This window comes from Arachis hypogaea, chromosome 1 (assembly GCF_003086295.3).
Source record: "Arachis hypogaea cultivar Tifrunner chromosome 1, arahy.Tifrunner.gnm2.J5K5, whole genome shotgun sequence".
Classification (NCBI taxonomy): domain Eukaryota; kingdom Viridiplantae; phylum Streptophyta; class Magnoliopsida; order Fabales; family Fabaceae; genus Arachis; species Arachis hypogaea.
The window spans coordinates 1333082-1357102 of record NC_092036.1 but is presented as its reverse complement, the minus strand read 5'-3'; the positions used below and the strand labels follow the sequence as shown (position 1 = coordinate 1357102).

Here is a 24021-nt window from a genome sequence, read left to right as displayed (position 1 = left end):
TTTCAAAATTGCATCCAGTTCAGTTGTCAGCTAAAAATGGTTTCTGATTTAAGAATTTCATAGTGTGTATAAGTGGATGTATGAATAGTATATTAACAAAAAAACCTATACTTAAGTTATAGGGTCATTAAATGATAAGAGTATTATTATTAAACTAATCTTTGTTTTTATTCATTAATTACTTAAAATATAAAATATATTATACATATGAACCTTTCTATGATCAATAAAAAATATTTTTGTCTAGAGTATAAAAAATACACACATACATATTATACATATAAAAAAATAATATTTAAAAACATTTTATCAAAATAAAAATAAAATTTTTTTTATTTTTTTATTCTAGCTTATTTTCTTGGTAACCTGTGATATATTTGCGTCTATTTAATTCATGCTCTTGATAGAGTATGTTCTATATTTAGTATTTATTTTATCTATTTAAAATTATAATCGATGTAATGGTCATTTATTTCATGAAGTTGAGATTTTTTTTATATTTGTTTTTTATAAGATATATAATTGTATTGCTTTAAAAAAAATATAATGTTTATTATAAAAATAAAAACAACAAAAAAGATCTCTCACTTTGATAAATACCAAAAACTAGTAAAAAAGAATACAATGTTCTGTAACTTGAATTATTCGTTATTCTTGTTGTTTTTATCATTACTGTTATTACCAACTTCTCACTTTTAAAGAACTCCAAATTTCTCATTTTCCTTTTTTATATTTTATATTTCAACTTATTCGAATAATTTGCATGTAACTAAAAAGAAATGAAAAACAAGACACATCAGTAAAAGCACAAACTAATAAGCACCCATATTACAAGAGGGTGAAAAGCTTGTTGAGTGCTTGGTTGAACTTCCTAGTTCCTACGATTTCTAGAGGTGTGAAAATACATGTTCAACCCTGGCTACATAAAACAATTAGAGAAGATGTTTCTTGAGAAGCTTGTTGACTGTGGTATTAGAACAAATCGACAAAATGAGTCAAGAGTGAAAATAAATATTATGAAGAACCAATACTTTGCTATTGTACGTTGAAATGAGAGGTGCCAGTGGCTTTTGTTGAAATGATAAGAACAAAATAGTTGTGATTGTAAAAGAAGTTTTCAATGATAGAAGCATGTAACTTGAAATTTTTACTAGCAAAATTACTTATGAATTTTTTTTTATCATTTCATACCTAATTTATGTTTATTGGTTGTTAACAAATGCTAAAGGCCTTTACAACATCATGTTTATGTTCTTTTGTTTCATAAGAATAGATGAGTAAAAAAATAATAATAATAATAACTGTCATTCATAATTTCATATATATATATATATATATATATATATATATATATATATATATATATATATATATATATATTGAAAAACACCATTAAATAGATATTCCGCCAAATAACATTCATTTACTACTCCTACATCTTCATTCTTGTATATGCTTTATTCTTTCTTTTTATTTTTGTAAGTTTTTTTTTTGTAGAATAACAAAGATAATTGAATTTTAAATTTTATAATCATACCATTTCTGATACTATATTATAATTTTTTTTTTGTCAAAAACTTAAATAGATAAAAAAAAACCGTACATAAACAATTATATCTAATACTATTGAGAATAAAAATTGAGGATGTGTCTGAAAGTTTACTGAGAGAAATAATGACCATGTGTCATGTTTCAAAACCTCACAAAGGAGCTGCGGCCAAACTTGAGAAAATTTTTTGAGTGGCTAAATTTTTTTAACGTAAAATATATAATAATAATAATAATAATAATAATAATAATAATAATAATAATAATAATAATAATAATAATAATAATAATAATAATAATAATAATAATAATAATAATAATACAACTAAAATTTTGTTTGGATGAATTTTTAGAAAAAGATTTTTTCAAGGGATAGTTTAAAAAAAAATTAAAAAAAGTAAAAGTAATTTATATTTATATATTTTATGTAAAAATATATTTTTATCTAACAATTATGTTTGGGTACGATAATGTAAAAATACTTTTTGTTTATTTATAATGATAAAAACATATTTAAAAAAACTTTAAAGAATATAAATGGTAACTTTTGAAAAAAACTATTTTTTATTAATTTTTCTAGTATTTTTATTAACTTCTGAAAAAAAATTTCTGTAACAACTTGATGACACTCAAACAAGTACTAAATTAAAATTTGGTAAAAAAAAAGTTTCATTAAAAAAATTTAATTTTTAATTCTTTAATAAAATTTGTTTATTCCTTAAAAATCTTTATAAACATAATATTTATTAGTTAAATTCATTAAATCATAAAATATTTTAATATTATTTTATATTATTTAAAAAAATTATATTAATAAATTGGTATGACAAATATTTAAAAAAATATTTTTTTATTTTTCAAAAATAGAGTGAAAACAGAAAAAAATGTAAAACTATATGATATTGCTGAGAATCAAATTTGTACCTGCAAACTTTTAAAGAAAAATTCTAACTCTAATAAATTAACTAAATTAATTACAAAGACACTTGTATTATTACGTGTTAATTATCAATTTTTACACACTTTGGAAGTTATGGGCTCTCATTGTCTACTTTATTAAGGAGTGACGCTGTAGAATGAATATGAATATGCTTGAATTTTTGTTTAAAATTGATTGTTTAACTTCTCAAGATCAAGATTTGGACAAAGAGAATCTTTATTATTAGTAGATTATTTTTTAGTTGTACAAGTATAGCCTTAAATAATGTTGATTTTAAAGATGTATTATATTTATAGATAACAATGTGAGCTTAATTATTGTTGAATTCGGTTCGTTATTTTTTTAGTTCAAATAATGCCAAAGTGTCTAGTATTGTTATTTTTTAATCTTGTTAAAAATTTAATTTGTCCTATAATTACTGAACCTTATGTTAGCAAGTAGAGAGACTAATATTTTGTTTTAGTAAAGAGAAAGTATGAAAATGGGTTGTCATTTAATTTTTTTAGGAGAGGCTTGTCCATCTAGGAAAAGGACAAGGATATATCGGGCATTTACTCTCTAAATTAACCACTTTTCACTTGAGGGTCCGGGTAGAGCTTCACTAACATTGTAGCGTAACCTGAAATCTAAAGCAAGCTTGCTCAAAAAATGTGTTATGCAACGACCTTATCTATTTTATTTACAGGTAGGTCTGTGGTTTCATCATGTTCTAATTAATAATCTCTTTTCAACTGTCATCACATTCTTTAAGCTACCAATAGTATATATTGTTAAAGCAAATTAATTTTTCCCTCTTCGCTTTTTGGTCAGCTTTTCTTTTGAGGATACATTGGATTGCTTCGGTTTCGATTCCGAGTTCCAATTGCTACGCTTTCGATAATTCTAGTCATATTGTTGATTTTGTATCCTTCAATTCACTTCTAATGCACTCAAAAGTTTTTTCATTTCGATTAGATTTGCATTTGTTGGATATTGATAACGATAAATTGTTCATTATAGGATTTTGATTTGACTGTAATAATTAGTTATTTTGTTTTTGTGTTTGTAGATTGTTAATTTGAATGTCAATTTTGTCTATAAATTTAATTTAAATATAGTGCTAATGACTAAAAGGGTATAGATATTATAATATGGAGCACCAATTCTTGATGTTCTATTCATCTTTGGAGATCAATGAGTGTTAACTTGTTATCTTATTGTGTTGATCCAATTCATGGTTTGTTGTTATTACTTAACCAGTCTGATAGAGTAGCTGGATTGGATACCTGTTTGAGTATGATGTGCAGGTATGTAAACTACTAGATGTTTTTTTTAGTTTTATTATATTTTAGTTCTACACTGAGACTGTGTACACCCAGTGGAATAAGGCTTATTGTTATTTGTTGTATCATTGGTATTGGTATCTGTTGGTGTTATCGGATATCAATAATATAATGAAAGCTTTCGTTTCTTTGTTAAGTTTTCTTTCTAGCCTAAGAATTCTAAATTACTCACTTTGCATTAGTGCAGCAAGATACTGACTTAGCGGTTCGATTTTGCAAAGACGTCGAAAGCAGATCACAAATGGTATTCTCTATATTTATATGCTTTCAGTTTGAAGTACTTATCTCGTTGTGTTTTTAAAGTTTTTTATGTTATCAAATGAGCTTTTTCCTATTTGCTCTGTTTCTTGTAACTAATTAACACACCAACTCAATAAGACGCTAAAAAAAATTAAAATGGCCTAATAATATGTATCTAATAGAACACTATGCCATTATTTAACACATGTAGCTATTGTTTGATTCAAGAAGCCATCTCACCTAGTGAAATTGTCTTAGATGTTCTATTCAATTTGGAGGAGCAGATTACTAATAAGGTTAAAGAGATGTTTGTAGTATTCTGTACTATTCATTCAAATGTTCATAATAAAAAAATTAACCAGCAAAAGTGTATTGTTAAGTACTGACTTGGCCTTCGATTTGGTGATTATTAGTCTTTCTTTTCTTTTCTTTTTTAGCAAAGTCAAATCAATGATAATACGTATAATACTTCGATACTTCTGTCATCTTTGATATTGTCTTTTAAGGATTTTTTTTACAAGATTGCATAAAGATAAAGATACTCTTACATACATCCTTAGTTCCTTTTCTTTCACTCACATAAAAATGGATTTTGGAAGATTCTTATCCTCTTTTATGTCTTCCTCCTTTGAAGTTATCTAGTTTGTTTTTTATTTAAAAAGAAAAACATTAGTAGAAAAAAAGATAGTCATGGATCCTTATTTGGTAAAGCTTTCGATAGTCATGAATCCTTGCTTAATTTTGAATTCCAATTTAGTTATAAACTGAGATAAGTATATATAACTGTGGTGAATAATCCTAGTTTAGTACTTGGAATTCTTGTTTTATAATTTTTATTGTTAGCTGACGCCCAAGGCTATTCAGGGATACGTTGATTTTGGTCGATTTGACAACTACTTTGTTGCTGGTATAGGCCAATTTGACTTTGTTCAAGTAAGTTATTACTACTTATTTTGTTTTTCGGGAAGAATAGGGCATACTCCTTAGATTTCTAGTTATTTATAGAAGAAAATTATTGAATTTTTACTCCCTACCTTGCTTTTTGTTCTCCTCTTTTCTTGTTCTAAATAATACAGTAAATAATATATGATTACACTGGTTAGATCCACTTAAACTAAATAATACAGTAAACTTTTACTTTTTGTTCTCTTTTCTTGTTCTTAATACCTTCTTTCTGCTTTCTTGAATCACTTTATTAATGTGTAGGAGTTCTATAATGGTGACTTGATGGGTTGTGAGCAAAGTTATGATAAAATGGGACGAACCGCGCAGGTTGGATTTACTCTTGAACTCCTTTTTCTCTTTTGGTAAACTACATCAAAAACTCAATATAACGGAAATAGTTAAAGTGGTTTTCTCATGGAGAAAGGGGTTGTGAACATTTTTTATTGTGTGCATACGTACAAGTCTACTTGTGTGTTTATTCATGGAACATGTATCTATATCATTGATATGCTACAAGCATTTTATGTTAGAGAAAGTTTAAGGGGCAGTAATTTTATTAAAATTTAGTCAGCACTTAACCATCAAAAGAAAAATGAATAATCTTACACCATTGGATGTCATCTCCCACCATTAAAAACACTTATGATGACTAATTAATGCCTACATATCACAAATTCTGCTGGTCCTCTAGCATTTCTCTTTCTGTTATTCTCAATTGTTTGGAACAAACAAGTTCTGGATTCTAGGATAAATTGTTCTTTCTTATGTGGTCTATGTTTCTTCCTTGTGTCACGTTTTTCAGGTCAACATCATCTGTGGGAGTTGTCCGAATGGACAATGCAAAGGTATGATTGTGAATCTTTGAGAACATTTCATTTGATTATTTGTACAATGCACAATCTTTGTGGATCATAAATGTGTTTTCAAAAAGATATCAAAAACCAGAGTCACAGGTGAACACAAATCCTACATAACACAAGAGATATCAAAAAGAAACCCTAAACTCTATTCAGCCTCAATCAAGTGTAAGGTCAACATGTTCAGGCGGCTGATTTGTTGGCTTCCTAACTCCAATCTTCATTCTTCCACTTCTTCTGACACCAAAGATTTTGGTCTTGGGCAAAGGTTGAGATGCTGGTGCAATGGACAGTGATGCAGGTGTAGGCAAAGTGGTGGGCAGTGATGCGGGTGTGGGTAAGGTGGTAGGTTGTGATGGTGGTGCAGGCTGTGATGGTGGTGCATGGGTGTTTGTAGGCTGTGAGGGTGGGACAGGGGTGTGTGGTGGCTGGGATGTGGGTGCAGGGGTGTGTGGTGGCTGGGATGTGGGTGCAGGGGTGTTTGAAGGCCTTGGTGCTGTTGCAGTCATGGGTGCAGCCCTCCCTCTACCCCTTCCTCTGGCCATCCCTCATGGTGATCTTCCTCTGCCTTTAACCATCCCTGCTGCTGCTCTTCCTCTGCCTCTCCCTTTAACCATCCTGGATCTAGCAGTTGCAGCAGCTGCAGATCCATTTGTTTCATCAGTAGCAGCAGGTTCATTAGCAGCAGAGTCAACTCCTTCAGTTCCAGTTGCAGCATCAGATCCTTGTGTGCCATCAGGAGCTACAAGATGAAATAGCAGTTAATAATAGTTCATCAACAATTGAACAAAATAAGTTGGCAAACAATACCTGTCACTATAGGGTTTGGACAGAGTCTCCTATTGTGTCCGTATTGGCCACAATTACTGCAGGTAACAGAAGTTCCAGATCTTCTATACTTTGTCTGTGATCTGTTTTCATCGGGTTCCCTTATCCTAACCATCCTTGGCCTTCCTGGTTTAACTCTGAAAATTGGAGGGATGATGGTATCGCATTGTATCTTTGGCCACAAATTTTCTCCATTGATTGGTGATATTGACTGCCCATATGTAGCAAGGTATGCTGCCTTGCTGTAATAGTTACTACAATAATCTTCCGGGTTGTCACCCTTTTCAAAGATAGCACAGCAAGCATGGGGACACGGCATACCACACAAACCCCAGAACCTACAACTACACCTTCCAGCCATCAAATCGACCACAAACCTTTCCATGATCATCCTGTTCTTATGGTGGACTTCATACTTCAGGTCTCCTGCCCATTTAGCTTGCCACTCCATAGCTCTAACCGCGATGATATCTAGCCGTTTCTTGGGTTTTGGCAAAAGTGTACCCTCATACCTCTCTGCCTTCTTCTTTTTCTCTGCAAACCTTGTCATCAAATAGCACCTAATCCATTCAAACATTGTCAAAATTGGCTTGTCTCTTGCCTCTAGGATTCTTCCATTGAATGCCTCGGAGATGTTGTTCATCAGCATGTTACTCTTGGCCAGAAATGTAAAGTGACTCTTTGTCCACAATTTTGGATCCAGAGCAAACAACTTCTCATAACAGTCTCTGTTGAGCTCCTTTAGTTGATTCATCCTTCTTTCCCATTCTTCCACATAGGTAGCTTTGGCAATAGACAAAATTAGGTCCCTTAGTATAGTACCACCCCCATATGCTTTCTTACAGTTGGCATATAAATGTCTCAGACAAAGCCTATGCTCCAGTGTTGGCAATGCCTCTTGAAAGATTTGCATCAGCCCCTGTTTTATTGATTCAGTCCAGAACACAATATACACAATATAGTCAGGTAAATGTTCACTAACATATCAAATATTCAACATTAATGTTCAAAAGCTTAGCCATTGCATCTAAACATAGCATCACCATCATCAGCACTATCATCAAATACCTCTTCTTCAGTAGAAGGCTCTGACTCAGCATCCACTTCAACCTCTAGCAACCCATCATCATTAGCACTGTCCTCACCTTCCTTTGGCACATAATCAGCATCAGTTGAAGTGATCTGAATCCCATTACTTTCTCTGGCTCCATCGACAACATATACCTCGCAATGTTTGCAGGAATTTGACACCAGTGACCTAGCCATTCTCATCGCATCCCCATCGGACTTCAACTCTCTAAGACCTGACTTCAAATCCATCCCAGGTTCCTTGTACCAGACCCTAGCAAAACCCTTATACCCTAGTTGCTTTAGCTGACTGACAATCTCTTGCAATGACCATTCATCAACCTCAAAATGTAAATCCTCCACAACCATTCCTCCTAAATACTCTAATCGTTGTCCACTGTCAATAAATTTGCCACCATGGTGGATTACGATACTGAAATCCAAATCACCCATAACTGCATATAAAAAAAAATGCCATAAATCCCTCTTCAAACACTTCGAGAAACACAAGGAAGCTCTAATAAACAGAATGACAAACTTTCACAGGAGAAAAGAACAAAAAACCTTCAACCAGTGAAACGTTGAGCGTTGTCTTACCTAGAGGAAGAAGCAACGCCTACGACGACAGCAGTGATATCGGAGATGCCAAACCCTCCCGCAATATTCCGGTGGGATTAATCTCTGCAGCTGAGCGAGTTGGGAAGCAAGGCATGCACACGAGTTTCTTCTCTAAGTTTAGGAGAAGAGACCGAACAGTTTCCAAGAGGGTAAAATGGTATTTCAGAAAAATATGAGTGAAAGAGCATTAGGGATTTCACATAAAGTTAGGGAATCTTTAACTTAGGAACGGAATATTCCGTTAAATCTAACAGTTTGGTCACGGTAGGGACCTAATTGAAAAAAAAAATTGGGGGCAAGGACCCAATTGAAAGGAAAAAAAGTTTAGGGACCTAATTGAAAAATTCGCTAAACTATAGAGACCAACAGAGTAATTAAACCTTTCTTTTATTATACTATTTGTTTTTCTATCCAAATAATAATAACAATAATTTGTTTTCTTTGTGATGACAAATGCTTATTAGCTTTTTAATTGGCAGGTCGTCCTGGGTGCATATGTAGTGTCACTTATGAATCAAAATGCAGGTTTTGATGATTTAACTCATTCCCAGCTGTCATTTTATTTTAAAATACTACTCCTATGTTTCTTTTATTTTAAACTTGTTTAATGTTGCAAGTGTGAGGAGTGATGAAGTTAGTTCTACATCAAAAAAAGCAATGAAGAGTGAGGAGTTTATAAGATGAGAGACACATTAATTTATTAATTTAAAGTTTTGAGTTGGATGTGATCTCTTCTCATTTTATGTTATCTCAGTTTAATTTCTACACCATAGATTAGTATATGTATCATGATGAGGTTTAGAAGCTTGTTGAGTAAAGCACTAATTTGGCCATGATCTTTACTTATAGGAGATAACTAATGATTTTTATTACTAGTCTTGGTTTCCATTATTAGTGTTGTTTTCTGATGTTTGCAGTTGAAGTATGACCTTTAAATATGACAATCTTGATAATTGCCAGAGTTTCAGTTGAACTTGCTTTACCTTGTGAAAAACCGGGCCCACAAGTATTTCAAGGCTTCACAGTTGGTTTTCATCCACGATCATGGGAAATTGTGAGTATATCTACATTATTAATCACAAATCTTGTAATCATATTAAGAGTTTGGCTCCTCCAAATTGCATCGGAGCTTTACTCTGGTTGTGTGTGTGCGTGCGCGCGCGCGTATTAGCGCGTTTGAATATGTGTTTAAATCCTTTGACTTCTAAGTTGACGAAGGATTTGGTCGTAGTAGAAAGCAATTTTTGGATTATTTTGTTGTCAAATTAATTGAAGACCAAGTTGATGAAAAATTAAACCTCTCTTGAGATAACAAAAATAGTTGGTTTAGCATGGGTTACTTATTAGCTTAGTTATATCACTTATTGAATTTTTCTTTTTTGAAAATTTTAGGTTTATAATGGTATGACACAATTTGGATTTGAGAAATCCAACCGTGATTTTAGGTCAGGATTACGGATGCTGCCATTTAGTGTGATTTCATAGCCAAAGATTTTCTTCAATTGTTATATTAATGTTATGCTATGGTTTCCTTTCATAGCTTTCATGCAAAGCAATCCCAGGTAGTTCTTTTTATGACTGCAATAGCTTCACACTCATCCTTGGTTCAAAAGCCAAGTCTAAAGGTACTTCTATTAGTGTTACTAGTATTACCACAAGAACTATTATTATTGATTCGATCCGACTCATTATCCGAGATTCATTCTGAACCGGATGGATCACTGTCTTTGCTTGATTGTTGCTCATTAGGTTCGTCCAGAGAAAGGCTTGGAAGTTAAATTTTCTGGATCTGCCAACCATGGGAAGCCTCCTACAACTCTGTCACCTACAATGTTGATTGTGGATTGGAGATGTATGCTAACACATTTTTTAGGATCATCAATTATGTTATGTGGAGTATGTTTTTTAAAGGTTAAATTAATTACTCTGTTAGTCCTTATAATTTTTTTAATTTGTAATTAAGTTCTTACATTTTTTGAAGTTTTCAATTAGATCATTATACCAGTTTTAAATTTGTAGTAATTAAATCATTTTTATCAGTAAATGTTACAAAAATATTTTTATCTGTCTCACATTACTAATGAATATACCTCAGTATATTCTGTTAAGTTAAATATTTTTAGAACAGTAAAGATGTGATTATAAATATAAAACTGGTATAGCGACTCAATTAAAAACTTTTAAAGTATAAGGATTCAATTACAAATTTAATGAAACTATAGAGACTAACAAAGTAATTTAATTTTTTTAAAACTTTCACTTGTTTGCACTTTTTTTTTCAGGTGAAGTAGCTCGTGATACTCCATATGAAGTTAATATAACAATCCCAATTAAGGGTTATGAGCCTATTGAATTTGTGCTTACAAAATTCTGTGGTGAGTCGGGATAACTCTACGACGTTATAAAATTTTTTGCAGTGCAACTAGGTATCCTTTAAATATTGTCTTTTATTCAACTTTCAGAGGAAAGAGAAAATAAAAAACAAGTAACTTTCTTGATTTTTTGAATAACTAGTACGTAAAAGTGGATATTTAAATTAATTAAATAATAATAAATTCATAAAAAAGCTGACTAAAAGTTGAAAGTTAAAAGGACAACTAACATTTCTCAATCCTTTGTTATTCCTCTTGTTCTTTAAATTCATTCAATTATCAAGAAGCTCTCTTATCTTTGGATCTTACACTTTCCAATGGTGTCATATTATATTTTTTCTTTAATTTTTGTTTGTTCATTGTCGTAGATTATACACAGGAAGAAAGTGAAGATTCCAGAAAAGGATGGGCAATATTTGGGGTGCTATCTTGCATGTATAATAATTGTCTTGTAATGTATATACATGTTAGTATTTTGTTATTATTTTCTATACTTGCATTCAATATATGGCAACTTGTTATTGTGCAGATTCTTTGTCTCTTCAACACTTTTTTGTTGTGGAGGGTTTATTTACAAGACAAAAGTGGAACGCCAGGTGAGGATTTTTCTTTCAGTTACAAGTTCTATCTTTCCTTAAGATACACAAAACTTAAAACTTATGTTGTATGTATTAACTTTTTGTAGCGTGGAATTGATGCATTGCCTGGCATGACAATCCTATCTGCATGCTTAGAGACAGTGAGTTCAAATCCTCTACTAATGTTTATTGATTTGTTGGAACTTTGACATGAAATTAATTAAAAATAGATAATGTTAATTTTGCACATTATGGTAGTGGTTAGGTCAATGATCATCATCACCAAATTAGTATTTTTTTAGGTCTGAGTTCCTATTGTACATGACACCATAGACATTTATAAAATAGAGTAATACCTTAAATCAGATTCTAAAAAATCTTTAGCGAGACATTTTAATTTTCAACGAATTTTAATCAGTAAATAATTGTTCGAATTTTTATTTCGTTAGACAAATTAATTCTCATATTAGATTGTTCGTCTTTACGAAAGAATTGATATATGAATTTTAAAAATTTTTAAGGATTGTTCTATCTTTTATTAAATAACAATAGCCTATTAATTTGTCAAATTTTTTATATCAAAATTTGACGTGAAGACTGATACGCCTTATAAAATAAAAGATTAGAGACTAATTTAGTAATTAAAATTTGTCCAATATTAAAATATCCAACTAAATTTTTTAAAGACCGATTTGGGGTATTACCACATAAAATATGAATTAGGTTAACTTTGATTTTCACCAAATTTGGTATCATTGCTTCAATAGAAACGAAGTTTATACTGGATCTTGGGCACTTCAAAAGAAATTAATAGCAGTTTCCAAGTTTCTAGTAGGTGTTTCACTTATTCTATTTTCAGATCCATCTAACATATCTTGAATGTTTGATGGTGAAATTTCAGGTGCAGTCGACTTCACGTGAAGTTGATAATTGAGAGTTATTAGATAATTTGACTGATTTGACTAAATTTTTATCTAATGACTTTCAACTACCAACTTCACGTGAAGTCGACTACACTCGAATTTTTACCATGTTTGATGGAAATAGATTAGCGGAGCAGGACAAAGATACATGCGGGCAGAAGAACAAAATAGTGCCTTTGGTGGCGAACCCTCCTGGGGCCCACCTCCTAGTTCTTCTCAAGATGCATGGAAACCAATAGAAAGAAGATATGGAGCCATTTGAATATTGGATTGGTGTTATTCAATTTTTTTTTTTTTGTTTGTATTTGAAAGTCCCCTCATTGATTTATCTAGCTTTTGGGATATTTTCCTACTAAAAGTTTCACTTGGACTAAGCTAGATTTTATGGAAAATTGAAGGTATCTCATTTCTAGGGGGCAAATAAAAAAAGAAAAAGAAATAAATCAAAGAAGGTTGGGAAGCAAAAAGGAAGAAGGAAAGAGAGTTATAGCATGAGTGTAGCTGCGATATTGCCATTAATTGCCATTAACGTATTCGCAGTGTGTTTATTTTATGGTAGAGTTCAAACTGCATCATTTATTCATGTAATTAATTTGGTTTGTAACTTATCATTGTTACTAATAATTGATTTACTGCACAAGCTAGTTATAATTCAAACTGAATATGTTATGAAAAAAGACTTGCATGTAATTTTTCGGGGCTCATTTTATTATTATTATTTATCTTTTGAAAAAAATGACAATGATATATAATGAATATGTTTGTCTTGCGATAGTGCAAGTTCGTATATCATTCTTAAAAGTAATATATATTTTACTCATATTGTACCAAAACAGAATATGTTAATATTATTATTGGCTCAAACAATGTGATAGAAGGTTTCGGAAGAACTATAATTTTATTTTCTGGAAGAACAAAATTCATAATAAATAATGCACTATTGTCTATCAAGTCTCTTAAAAACTTGTTGAGTTTTAAAGATATTCGCTGAAATAGATATCATATTGAAACAATGAATGAGAAAAATTATGAGTACTTATATATCACAGCTCATGATTCAAATAAAAGGTTATATTAAAAAAAGTTGCCCTCACTTTCTTCTGGGTTATATTATACTAAAATTAATGTAATTGAATCACATGTCATTGTAAATCAGAAGTTTATTACTTAACCCAAATGAATTTATAATTTGGCATGATCGATTAGGTCATCTTGGAATAACAATGATGCGGAGAATTATTGAAAATTCCCATGAACATTCACTAAAAACCAGAAGATTCTTAAATCCAGTAAATTTTGTTGTGTTGTATGTTCTCAGGGAAAGTTAATTTTAAGACCATCATCAATAAAGATTGGATTTGAGTCTTCTGAATTCTTAGAAAGGATTCAACGCGATATATGTAGACCTATTCATCTACCATGTAGATCTTTTAGATATTTTATGGTCCTAATAGACGCAACTTGGATATGGTCACATGTGTGCTTATTGTCTTCTCGTAACATGCCATTTGCGAGATTACTTGCTCAAAGTATTCAATTAAAAGCGTAGTTTCCAAAAAATCTAATCAAAACAATTCGTCTTTATAATGTTGGTGAATTCACTTTCCAAGCATTTGACGCTTATTATATAGCTAACGGAATAAGCATTGAACATCCAGTAGCTCATGTTCACGCACAAAATGGGTTAGCAGAATCACTTATTAAATGCTTCCAATTAATTGCTAGGCCCTTACTTATAAGAACAAATCTTCCAACCTCTGCTTGGGACATGCCATTTTACATGCTACAATACTTATTCGTTTGAGACCAATAAGTTATCATCGATTGTCTCCTCTGCAATTAGCTTTTGACCAGCAGCAAAATGTTTTCCATTTGACTATATTTGGGTGTACGATATATGTTTTAATTGCCCCACCTTCTCGCACTAAAATGGGACCCCAAAGAAAATTGAAAATTTATGTGAGATATGATTTTTCCTCTATAGTAATGTATCTTGAGATACAAACAGGAGATATGTTTAAAGCTTTTTTTGCAGATTGTTATTTTGATGATTCAAAATTTTTAACATTAGAGAGAGAGAATAAGCTTCTTGAAAAAGAACTTAGAATGCATCATTCTTAATGCTTTTAGATTCTCGATCAGGACAATATGAACTAGAAGTTCAAAAGATTATACATTTGCAAAGAATAGCAAATTAATTGACTGATATATTTTTTAATACGAAAAGGATTACTAAATCATATATACTAGCTAAAAATGCTCCAATTCGAATTGATGTCCCAGTTGGACAAATGGCCACTGAAAAAAATTCACGTCAGAAGCGTGGTAGACTTGTCGGCATTAAAGACAAAAATCCTCGAAAAAGAAAAGAGGTAAATACGACTCCTGTTGAAATGGATAAAGATATAGTAAAGACACATGCTGTTGTCCAAAATTCTAATATAATTTTGATGTCTTCTGAAAATTGTGAAAATAATAAGTTCTTGATAAGTTATGTCTTTTACAGACGAAAAATAGAATAGAAATAAAACAATTGTCAATGAAATATTTACATATAATGCAACATTACACATCATGCATGAAAGTAAGGATCTTAAACCAAGAATAGTCGAAGAATGTCGACAAATGAATGATTGGCCAAAATGGGAAGAAGGTATAGATGCTGAGTTAGACTCACTTGCAAAACGTGAAGCATTTGGACCTGTAATCCGTACACCAGAAGATGTAAAACTTGTTGGATATAGATGGATATTTGTGAGAAAATGAAATGAGAAAAATAAAATTGTACGCTACAAAGCTCGACTTGTGGCGCAAGGTTTTTCACAAAGACCCGGTATAGATTATGAAGAAATATATTCCCCTGTAGTAGATGCAATAACATTGCGTTATTTGGTCAGCTAATCTACATACCATAAACTACATATGCATCTAATAGATGTAGTAACAACATATTTATATAGATAATTAGATTGTGATATCTATATGAAAGTTTCTGAAGGACTAAAAATATCTAAACCATTCAATGAATATTCGCAAGGGTTATACTAAGTCAAATTGCAAAGATCTTTATATGTTATAAAGCAATCTGGACAAATGTGGTATACTCGTCTTACTGAGTATCTAACCAAAAACAAATTTAAGAATGATGATATCTGCTCATGTGCTTTCATAAAGAAATCTGCATTTGGATTCATTATAATTATTATGTATGTTGATGATTTAAATATAATTAGAACCCCTGGAAAGATTTCAACAATTATAAAAGTTCTAAAAGAAGAGTTTGAGATGAGAGATCTTGGAAAGACTAAATTTTGTCTCGATCGGCCTGCAAATCGAGTATATAAAAAATGAAATCTTTATTCATCAAATAACATACACAAAAAAGATATTGAACATATTTTATATGAATAAGTCACATTCATTAAGTACCCCAATGATCGTAAGATCTTTGGATGTGAAAATGGATTAATTCTGTCCAAAAGAAGAAAATGAAGATATACTTGGTCCTGAAGTATTATATCTCAGTGCCATTGGGGCACTACTGTATCTTGTTAATAATACACGACCCGATATACCATTTGTTGTGAATTTACTAGCAAGGTATAGTTCCTCTCCAACCAGAAGTATTAGAATGGAATCAAACAAATCTTTCGATATCTTAATAGAACGGTTGATATGAGATTGTTTTATCCATATGGATCCAAGTCACAACTAGTTGGCTATGCAGATGCAGGATACTTGTATGATCCACACAAAGGGATATCTCAAATATGATACCTGTTCACATATGGTAGTACAGCTATATCATGGAGGTCCACGAAACAGACGATTGCAGTAACATCCTCTAATCATGTTGAAATACTAGCGATACATGAAGCTAGTCGCGAGTGTTTTTGGCTCGGGAGTTTGGTCCAATATAATTTGTCATCATGTAAACTGATTGATCATAAGATAGCTCCAACTGTTTTGTTTAAAGATAATATAGCATGCATTGCTCAAGAAACAATTGATAGAACAAAACATATTTCTTCCAAATTTTTCTTCACTCATGACCTTCAAACTCAGGAAACAATTGATGTCCAATAGATTCGCTCAAGCGATAATTTGGCAGATTTATTTATAAAGTTCCTTCCGAAATCCTCTTTTAAAAGATTGGTATATCAAATTGGGATGCGCCGATTTTGAGATATAAAATAATGTCAACAAGAGGGAGAGAATGTACTCTTTTTTTTCTTGGTCAAAATTTTCTCCTTATTGGATTTTTTTGACAATTTTTAATGAGGCAGTCCCATCGCAAAGAATTTTGTATTTTTTTTCTTTCGCTAAAATTTATTTCAATTGAATTTTTCTTTAATAAGATTTTAACGAGACATAATCCTAAATGGTTATTGAAGGGGAAAGTATTGTGATAAGGATGAGGAATGAGTTGGATGCCCATTAATACTTGGATGGTTCAATTTCTCAATGAAAGAAGGTTTAATTTTTTATTAATGAAATTTAAAAAATCAAAACTTAGTGCATGTATAAATAGAGACTTACAGACTCTGACAATAAACACAATAATACAAATATAAAACACTTCTTTCTTTTTCTCTCTTTATATATTTATGCTGCTAACATATACAATATTAATATATAAATTATCTTTATAATAATAAAATAATAATATTAGTAAATATGAATATTAGAATTTTTTATTTATATTTTATTATCTGCGTCTGCAAATTGCGGCCGGCGATTTGTTAGCGAGCATTACAGTTTCCACAAATTCAAAAAAAAAAAAAAAAATACACTATGAAATCATATTAGTACATTTCACTTTTTTTTTCAATATCTAAAAAATTGAGGCGCTTTTTTTCACACGTGGTTTTATTACAGTTAAAAAATGTGTAATAAAAAACTGAAATAATGTCTAAAATAGATATTGAATTTTTGAACCTGAAATAAAACACACTCTGAATTTTATAAATGATCAAATAATTTCTTCACATTTTTTTGTTTGTTTGTGAATCTCTGTTGTTCCTAACCCAAATTTCCGTTAGTTAGCAATCGGAAATCGGAGTAACATTTTGGTGACTAATGAAAATTCACCACCCTAAACCCCTCTGACCCGTCTGCTTCAACTTCCAGCTCCGTGCTCTCTCGCCGCCGCGGCTCTGTCATTTCTCTCTCAGCGTCGCTGGCTGTCGCGCCTTTTTGCAGGTAGGCAGACTTCTAAATATCTTCCATTGTTCTAAACAAACCTTGATTATATATGTTAAATTTTTTAAAACCTTAGTATATGCGGTTAAAAAAATAAAATACTTGCCTTAAGAAATAGTTTCCATAATTGGCAGCAGTAATATCGATTGTTGAATTTATGACTTTTATGTTTTTGGTCTGATTAAGTGTTTGTAAAATGTGAAATTGCCGAGTTTACATTCTTTTGATTGTTTAATTTATGATGTTCATCTGAATGTTATTTTGATTCTTAATTTAGGGGCACTTGATTTATTTTTTTAATTCTAATTTGGTGATATTTAAAGAGTGACAATTTTACTTGGCTTAAATTACGGTTCAAACTTCAAAGTGATGAATTTTGATTACTCGTTTGTGATATATAGGGCCACAAAAGGCATTTACACTTTCCAGTTACCCACTTTAGTTCTGTTGATGGTGTAGAGCTTCAGCAACATTGTACCCTGACCCTGAAAATCTGAAGCAACACTCGCCCCAAAAAGGAAAAAATGTGTTATCCTACAACATTGACCGTTTTATGCGCTGGTGGGTTGGCAGTTTCAGCATGTTCTAATCCTCTCTTTCTTATGTTTTCAGTTTCTTTTAGCTACTGATAGCACATATTGTTGAAACTCTAATTTTCCCCTCTTTTCTCTCTTGCTTTCCAGCATTTCTTTTGCAGATACCATCGATCGCTTCAATTCCGGTTCCTAGTTCCAATTGCTATACTTTCGATAATTCTAGTCGTATTGTTGATTTCGTATCCTTCACTTCTCACAATCAAGAACATTTGTTCTTTGATTGGGCTTTGCATTTTATTTGATTTGATATTGATAATTCTAAAAGGGTCCTTACGGGGTTTGGATTTTAAAATTGGTTCTTAATAATTAATCATTTTGTTTTTGTGTTTATAAGGTGTTATTTTGAATATCAATTTTTTTCTGTAAATTGATTTGTATTTGATGCTATGCCTAAGGAGTTACAGATATTATATTTTGGAGTACTAATTCTTGATGTCTTATCCATCTTGGGAGAACCAATGACCATTTACTTGTTATTATTCTAAGGTTTTGTTCAATTTGTGGTTTGTTGTTAACTTGTTTATACTTAACTGGTTTGATAGACTAGCTGGATCGGATACCTGTTTGAGTATGATGTAAAGGTATAGACAGTGCTAGATAGTTTTCTTTTTTTAGTTTGGAAATGTTCATGATATTTGCTGGTGGTATCATATTGATATTGCGCTGATTATTTTGTTCCTTTGTTAAGTTTTGCTTCTAACGTAGGTTTCTAAACTATTCACTTTTCATTAGTGCAGGAAGGTACTGACTTAGCGGTCCGATTCTGCAAAGATGTCGAGAGTAGATCACAAACGGTAGTCCATATATAACCGTGCTTTCAGTTTGAAGTATTTATTTCAGTTAGTGCCAAAGTAGTAGTTGTTTGATCCATGTAGCCAATCTCACTTGGTGAAACAAGGCTTAGTTGTTCTATTCAGCTTGAACGGGATTAGTAATAATCTTAAAGAGATGTCTACAATGTTCTGTGCTTTTATTCAAGTGTTCATAGTAAAATGGTTAACCAACAAAAATGTATTGCTGAGTATTGACTTGACCAACCATAATAAAAAACACAGCAGAAGTAACAAAGTATTACCATATTGTTCTCATTATGACTTTTGTTAAAAGAAAAACAGGATTGTGGAGAGATAAGAATACTTTTTACATATATCTTTATTTCCTTCTCCATTACTCAGAGAAATGGATTTTGGAAGATTCTTACCATCTTTCCTGTCTTCCTCCTCCCTTTGAAGCCTTCTATTTTTTACTAGGAGGAATGTTAGTGGCGAAAAAAAAGGAGCCATCTCATTTTTTGGTTTCTTTAATTTTCTACTAGCTCTGCCTTGAGATGTTTTCCATATAAGTTGATACATAAGGGTCTTAAGTTCTCAAACACTTAATTTGATAAAACCTTCATTAGTCATGGATTTTTACTTGATTTTGATTTCCAATATGCTTATAAAACTAAATAATTTTATGAGTGTGGTGAATATTCCTTGTTGAGTACTTTGGATTTTTGTATTAGAATTTTTATCCATTAGTTGACTCCCAAAAGTATTCAGGGATATGTTGATTTTGGTCGATTTGATAAATACAACTACTTTGTTGCTGGTTCACACGAATCTGACTTTGTTCAAGTAAGTTTCTACTGCTTATTGTCTTTTAGGGAGAGTAAGGGATACTCCTTAGATGTCTACTTAAACCAATGAATACGATAAATTTTTCACTTCTAGTTCTCCTCCTTCTTGTTAATACCTTCTTTCTTGCTTTGTATACCACTTTCTCAATGTGTAGGAGTTCTATAATGGTGACTTGATGGGTTGTGAGCAAAGTTATGATAAAATGGGACGGACAGCTCAGGTTGGTGTTACTCTTGAACTCCTTTTTCTCTTTAAGTAAACTACATCAAGGACTCTATAATGGAAATGGTTAAGTAGTTATCTCGTGGAGAAAAGGGGCTGTGACCATTTTTTTCTTGTGTGTACATGTACAAACCTGCTTGTGCATATATTCATGGTACGTGCAACTATGTCATTGAACATTCCTTTCTTAACCCGTTTTGTATAAAGATAGAGATATAATAGATAACCAATAGGCTAAAAGTCTTTTCTCTGATGCTTGATTCTTTGGCACAAAGAAGCTTTGGCTTCTTTAGGATAAATTTTTCTGCTTTACGTGGTCTATGTTTCTTCCTTATGTTACATTTATCTTTCAGGTCAATATCATTTGTGGGAGTTGTTTGAATGGACAATGTAAAGGTATGACTATCAGTCTTTGAAACATTTGATTTGATTTGCAACTCAATTATCTTCTTTGGTATTAGAAAAAAAATTGATTTAGAAATCTCATGGATTTGCTTTATTTGTTATTTCAAATTCTCTCATTTTTTTACAAGATTTTGTTGTAATTGAATTGATTTGAGTTCTAAAAAATAAAAAAAAGGGATTACATACTCTGCATGATTTATCATTATAGGATGTGCATGTTATTTTTGTTTATTTGTAAAAATTCTGAAAAATAGAGCAAAGAGTTTGCCAAATTATGTATGGCAAAAGGATCACATGCTCCTGGTCATAGATCGTCACACTGCATGTTGAGAACTCTGTTATAATTCATGTTTCAATGTAGCACATGACAAATGCTTCTTTGTTTTTTACTTGTAGGTCGACCTGGATGTATATGTAATGTCACTTATGAATCAAACTGCAGGTTTTGATGCAATACTACATTCCTGCCTCTTCTTCCTCTTTTAATTTTACTAACTGATTTTTCTCTTTTGCTATTTATTTCTCTTCTTTCTGTCTACTTTCTCACCTTATCCCTCCTCCAAATTAGTTACAATAGGTTGGCCTAACCTGAGCCCCCCAACCCATTCATTAAGTTCGTAACACAATGTATAGAATTACTCATAGTCATAACATTTTCTATAAAGCTAATACTTCATGTTATGAAATCAGGAATGATCTGTTATGTTACTATAGATATTCTAATTTTTCCATTTATGGCTGGCTTGCTGCACAATAGATTAATATATGTATCACGATAAGCTTTAGAAGCTTGTTGCTTAAAGTACTTATTTGGCCTTGATCTTTACTTCTTTAGGAGATAGCAGATGATTTTCATTACTAGTCTTGAGCTCCATTATTAGTCTTGGATTTCCCATGTTTGCAGTTGAAGTATGACCTTTAAATATGACAATCTTGATAATTCCCAGAGTTTCAGTTGAACTTGCTTTACCATGTGAAAAACCGGGCCCACAAGTATTTCAAGGCTTCACGGTTGGTTTTCATCCACGATCATGGGAAATTGTGAGCATCTCTATATTTATCACAATTCTTGGAATCATATTAAGAGTTTGGCTCCTCTAAATTGCATTGTAGCTTTAAAGGGTGTGTGAGTTGGAGAAAGCAAGGGAACAGAAGGGTTTGCAGGGATTTGCAGAGTAAAATGCATAATGAAAACTGCTAAGAGAAACCAAATCCTTTAACTCCTAATTTGGTCCACATGAATTTTGAATCAAAAGACTAGTGAGATTAAATGTTATCTTAAAATTATAATTTTTGTGGTTGGTTACAGTAGAAAACAACTGTTGGATTATTTTGTTGTAAAACATTGAGATCCAAATTGATAGAAAATTAAACCTTTTTTGTCCAAAATGGTAGATTTAGGGTGGGTTACTCAGTTCAATTATATCACTTACTGAATTTTCCTTATGTGAAAACTTTTAGGTTTATAATGGCATGACACAATTTGGTTTTGAGAAACCCAACCGTGATTTTAGGTCTGGATTACTCCTGCTGCCATCTTGTGCTTTACATAACGACAGATTTTCTTCAATTGTTATTAATGGTATGCTATGGTTTCCTTTTGCAGCTTTGATGCAGGGCAATCTCAGGTAGTCCTTTTTATGACTGCAGTAGCTTCGCACTCATCCTTAGTTGGAAAGCCTAGTTTGAAGGTACTTCTGTTATAGTTACAGTTGCAAGAACTACTATTGTCTTTGCTCATGGTACTAGCTTCATCACCATTGTTTTATTGTTGCTTATTAGGTTCTTCCAGAGAAGGGCTTGGAAATTAGATTGTCTGGATCTGCCAACCATGGGAAGCCTCCTACAACTTTGTCACCCACAATGTTGATTGTGGATTGGAGATGTATGTTACCAATGTTTTTAAGCATAATCAATTATGTTTTGTAGGGTGTGTATGTTTGTTAAACTTTCACTTGTCTACACCTTTGTCAGGCGAGGTAGTCCGTGATACTCCATATGAAGTTAATATAACAATCCCAATTGAGGGTTATGAGAGTATTGAATTTGTGCTTACAAAACTGTGCGGTGAGTCATGATGACTTTTCTAGGTTGTAATTTGTAAATTCCATTATTATTCCTCTTGTCCTTATATGCATTCAATTATCTGGAAGACCTTAACTATGGGGCTTACACTTTCCACTGATGTTACATTATTTTTCCCTTTTAATATTTGTTTATTCGTGGTTGTAGACTATACACAGGAAGAAGGTGAAGATGCCAGAAAAGGATGGGCAATATTTGGGGTGCTATCTTGCATGTATAGCAACTGTCTTTTTATGTATACATGTTAGTATTTTGCTGTTTATTTTCTATACTTGCATTCAATATATGGCAACTTGTTATTCTGCAGATTCTTTGTCTCTTCAACACTCTTCTGCTGTGGAGGGTTCATTTACAAGACAAAAGTGGAACGGCAGGTCAGAATTTTTCTTTCACTTACAAGTTGCCAGAATAGGATGGTTGTTGAGTATCAGTTTTTTCATATCTTAAGACAACTTATAATTTCTGTTGTGTTAACCTTTTGCAGCGTGGAATTGATGCTTTGCCTGGCATGACAATCCTATCTGCGTGTTTAGAGACAGTGAGTTCAAATCTCCTACTGATGTTTATTGATTTCTTAGAACTTTCACATGAAACTAATTAAGAATTGGTTATATTATTTCTACACTTAAAGATGGTGGTTAGGTGAATGATGATCATCACGAAATTAGTCTTTTTGGGTCTGAGGTTGTGTTGTGCATATCACACCAGGCTTTTATAAAATACGGATTAGGTTGACTTTGATCATTACAAAATTTTGTATCATTACTTCAGAGAAAAGAAAGTTGCTACTGCGACTTTGTTCGCTTCAAAAGCAATTTTAATAGCAATTTTTGCATGTTTCTATTTGGTGTTCTCCCCCCCTACATTTGCAAATCTATCTAACATGTCTTGAATGTTGGATGAAAATAGATTAGCGGAGCAGGGCAAAGCTACATGCGGCCGGAAGAGCAAAATAGTGCCTTTGGTGGCGAAGCCTCTTGGGAGCGCCCTCCTCCTAGTTCATCTCAAGGTGTATGGAGACAGGCAGAAAGAAGATATGGCTCCATTTGAATGTGTATCAGTGTTATGCAATCTTTATTGGCTGTACTTAAAAACTCTCCCATTGATTTATCTAATTTTTGGGGTTTTCTCCTGCTGAAAATGCAACTTGGATCAACCTAGATTATATGAGAAATTGAAGTATCTTTTTCTTTGGGGCAAAAGGGGAAAAAAAAGAAAAGGAAAAAAAAATATCAAAGTAGTTTGGAAAGCTAAAAGGAAGAAGGAAATCAAGTTATAGCATGAATGCAGGTTTTGGATTACATTTAACGGGTTCGTAAACCTTGTTTGTTTGTATTTTTTGGGGGGTTTTATATTTTGCTTTAAGGTAGAGTTCAAATTATATAATTTTGTTTATGTAATTAGTTTCATTTTTAGGATAAGATTTGGTGGTTGTCTCTGATAAAAATTGTTATTTATGTTGGTCAATGCACTAGAGTTTTGCTTAATTGCTTTGCAATTATGTTATGGCGTGTTATATATTTATAAAACATTAATCACTAAATCAATTACCAATATAGAATATATGTTAAAATATAAAATGTACATAAAAATGAGTTAAATAATACGTAAAATTTATATATAAATACAAAGCGGTTGATTTAATAGTTGATG

At 31.8% G+C, this 24021-nt stretch overlaps 2 protein-coding genes across 3 annotated transcripts; both read left to right on the top strand.

The window, feature by feature from the left end:
- Window positions 1-3040: 3040 nt before the first annotated feature.
- LOC112789456 (uncharacterized) lies at window positions 3041-12896 on the top strand. Its single transcript, XM_025831363.3, has 17 exons — window positions 3041-3173; window positions 3299-3390; window positions 3736-3774; window positions 3998-4054; window positions 4915-4983; window positions 5257-5322; window positions 5798-5840; window positions 8846-8891; window positions 9327-9420; window positions 9759-9811; window positions 9907-9991; window positions 10116-10218; window positions 10649-10741; window positions 11107-11173; window positions 11268-11334; window positions 11424-11477; window positions 12364-12896. Exons 1-17 carry the CDS (start codon window positions 3137-3139, stop codon window positions 12499-12501), a joined length of 1203 nt encoding a protein of 400 aa, XP_025687148.1. The 5' UTR covers window positions 3041-3136; the 3' UTR covers window positions 12502-12896.
- Window positions 12897-16966: 4070 nt separating this feature from the next.
- LOC112789445 (uncharacterized) lies at window positions 16967-23855 on the top strand. 2 transcript variants are annotated; one of them, XM_025831346.2, is made up of 18 exons: window positions 16967-17441; window positions 17843-18002; window positions 18125-18216; window positions 18580-18618; window positions 18775-18831; window positions 19579-19653; window positions 19811-19876; window positions 20232-20274; window positions 20680-20725; window positions 21231-21324; window positions 21745-21797; window positions 21890-21974; window positions 22066-22168; window positions 22258-22350; window positions 22516-22582; window positions 22676-22742; window positions 22853-22906; window positions 23278-23855. In XM_025831346.2, the coding sequence occupies exons 2-18, from the start codon at window positions 17966-17968 to the stop codon at window positions 23416-23418; spliced, it is 1212 nt and encodes a 403-aa protein (XP_025687131.1). In that variant the 5' UTR covers window positions 16967-17441; window positions 17843-17965; the 3' UTR covers window positions 23419-23855. The 2 variants fall into 2 exon arrangements, with proteins under 2 accessions (XP_025687131.1, XP_025687137.1); XM_025831352.3 differs by having other exon boundaries at window positions 17087-17441; window positions 17901-18002.
- The last annotated feature ends 166 nt before the right edge of the window (window positions 23856-24021 follow it).

What these genes read in the sequence shown, in the direction of transcription:
- LOC112789456 (XM_025831363.3), top strand. Translation starts at nt 3,137, where the DNA reads ATGTGTTATGCAACGACCTTATCTATTTTATTTACAG. An exon ending in CTAGTCATATTGTTGATTTT is followed by an intron (nt 3,391 to 3,735) that starts GTATCCTTCAAT and finishes CCAGTCTGATAG; the next exon opens with AGTAGCTGGATTGGATACCT. An exon ending in ACTTATGAATCAAAATGCAG is followed by an intron (nt 8,892 to 9,326) that starts GTTTTGATGATT and finishes GATAATTGCCAG; the next exon opens with AGTTTCAGTTGAACTTGCTT.
- LOC112789445 (XM_025831346.2), top strand. Translation starts at nt 17,966, where the DNA reads ATGTGTTATCCTACAACATTGACCGTTTTATGCGCTG. An exon ending in ACTTATGAATCAAACTGCAG is followed by an intron (nt 20,726 to 21,230) that starts GTTTTGATGCAA and finishes GATAATTCCCAG; the next exon opens with AGTTTCAGTTGAACTTGCTT. An exon ending in TTTGGGGTGCTATCTTGCAT is followed by an intron (nt 22,583 to 22,675) that starts GTATAGCAACTG and finishes GTTATTCTGCAG; the next exon opens with ATTCTTTGTCTCTTCAACAC.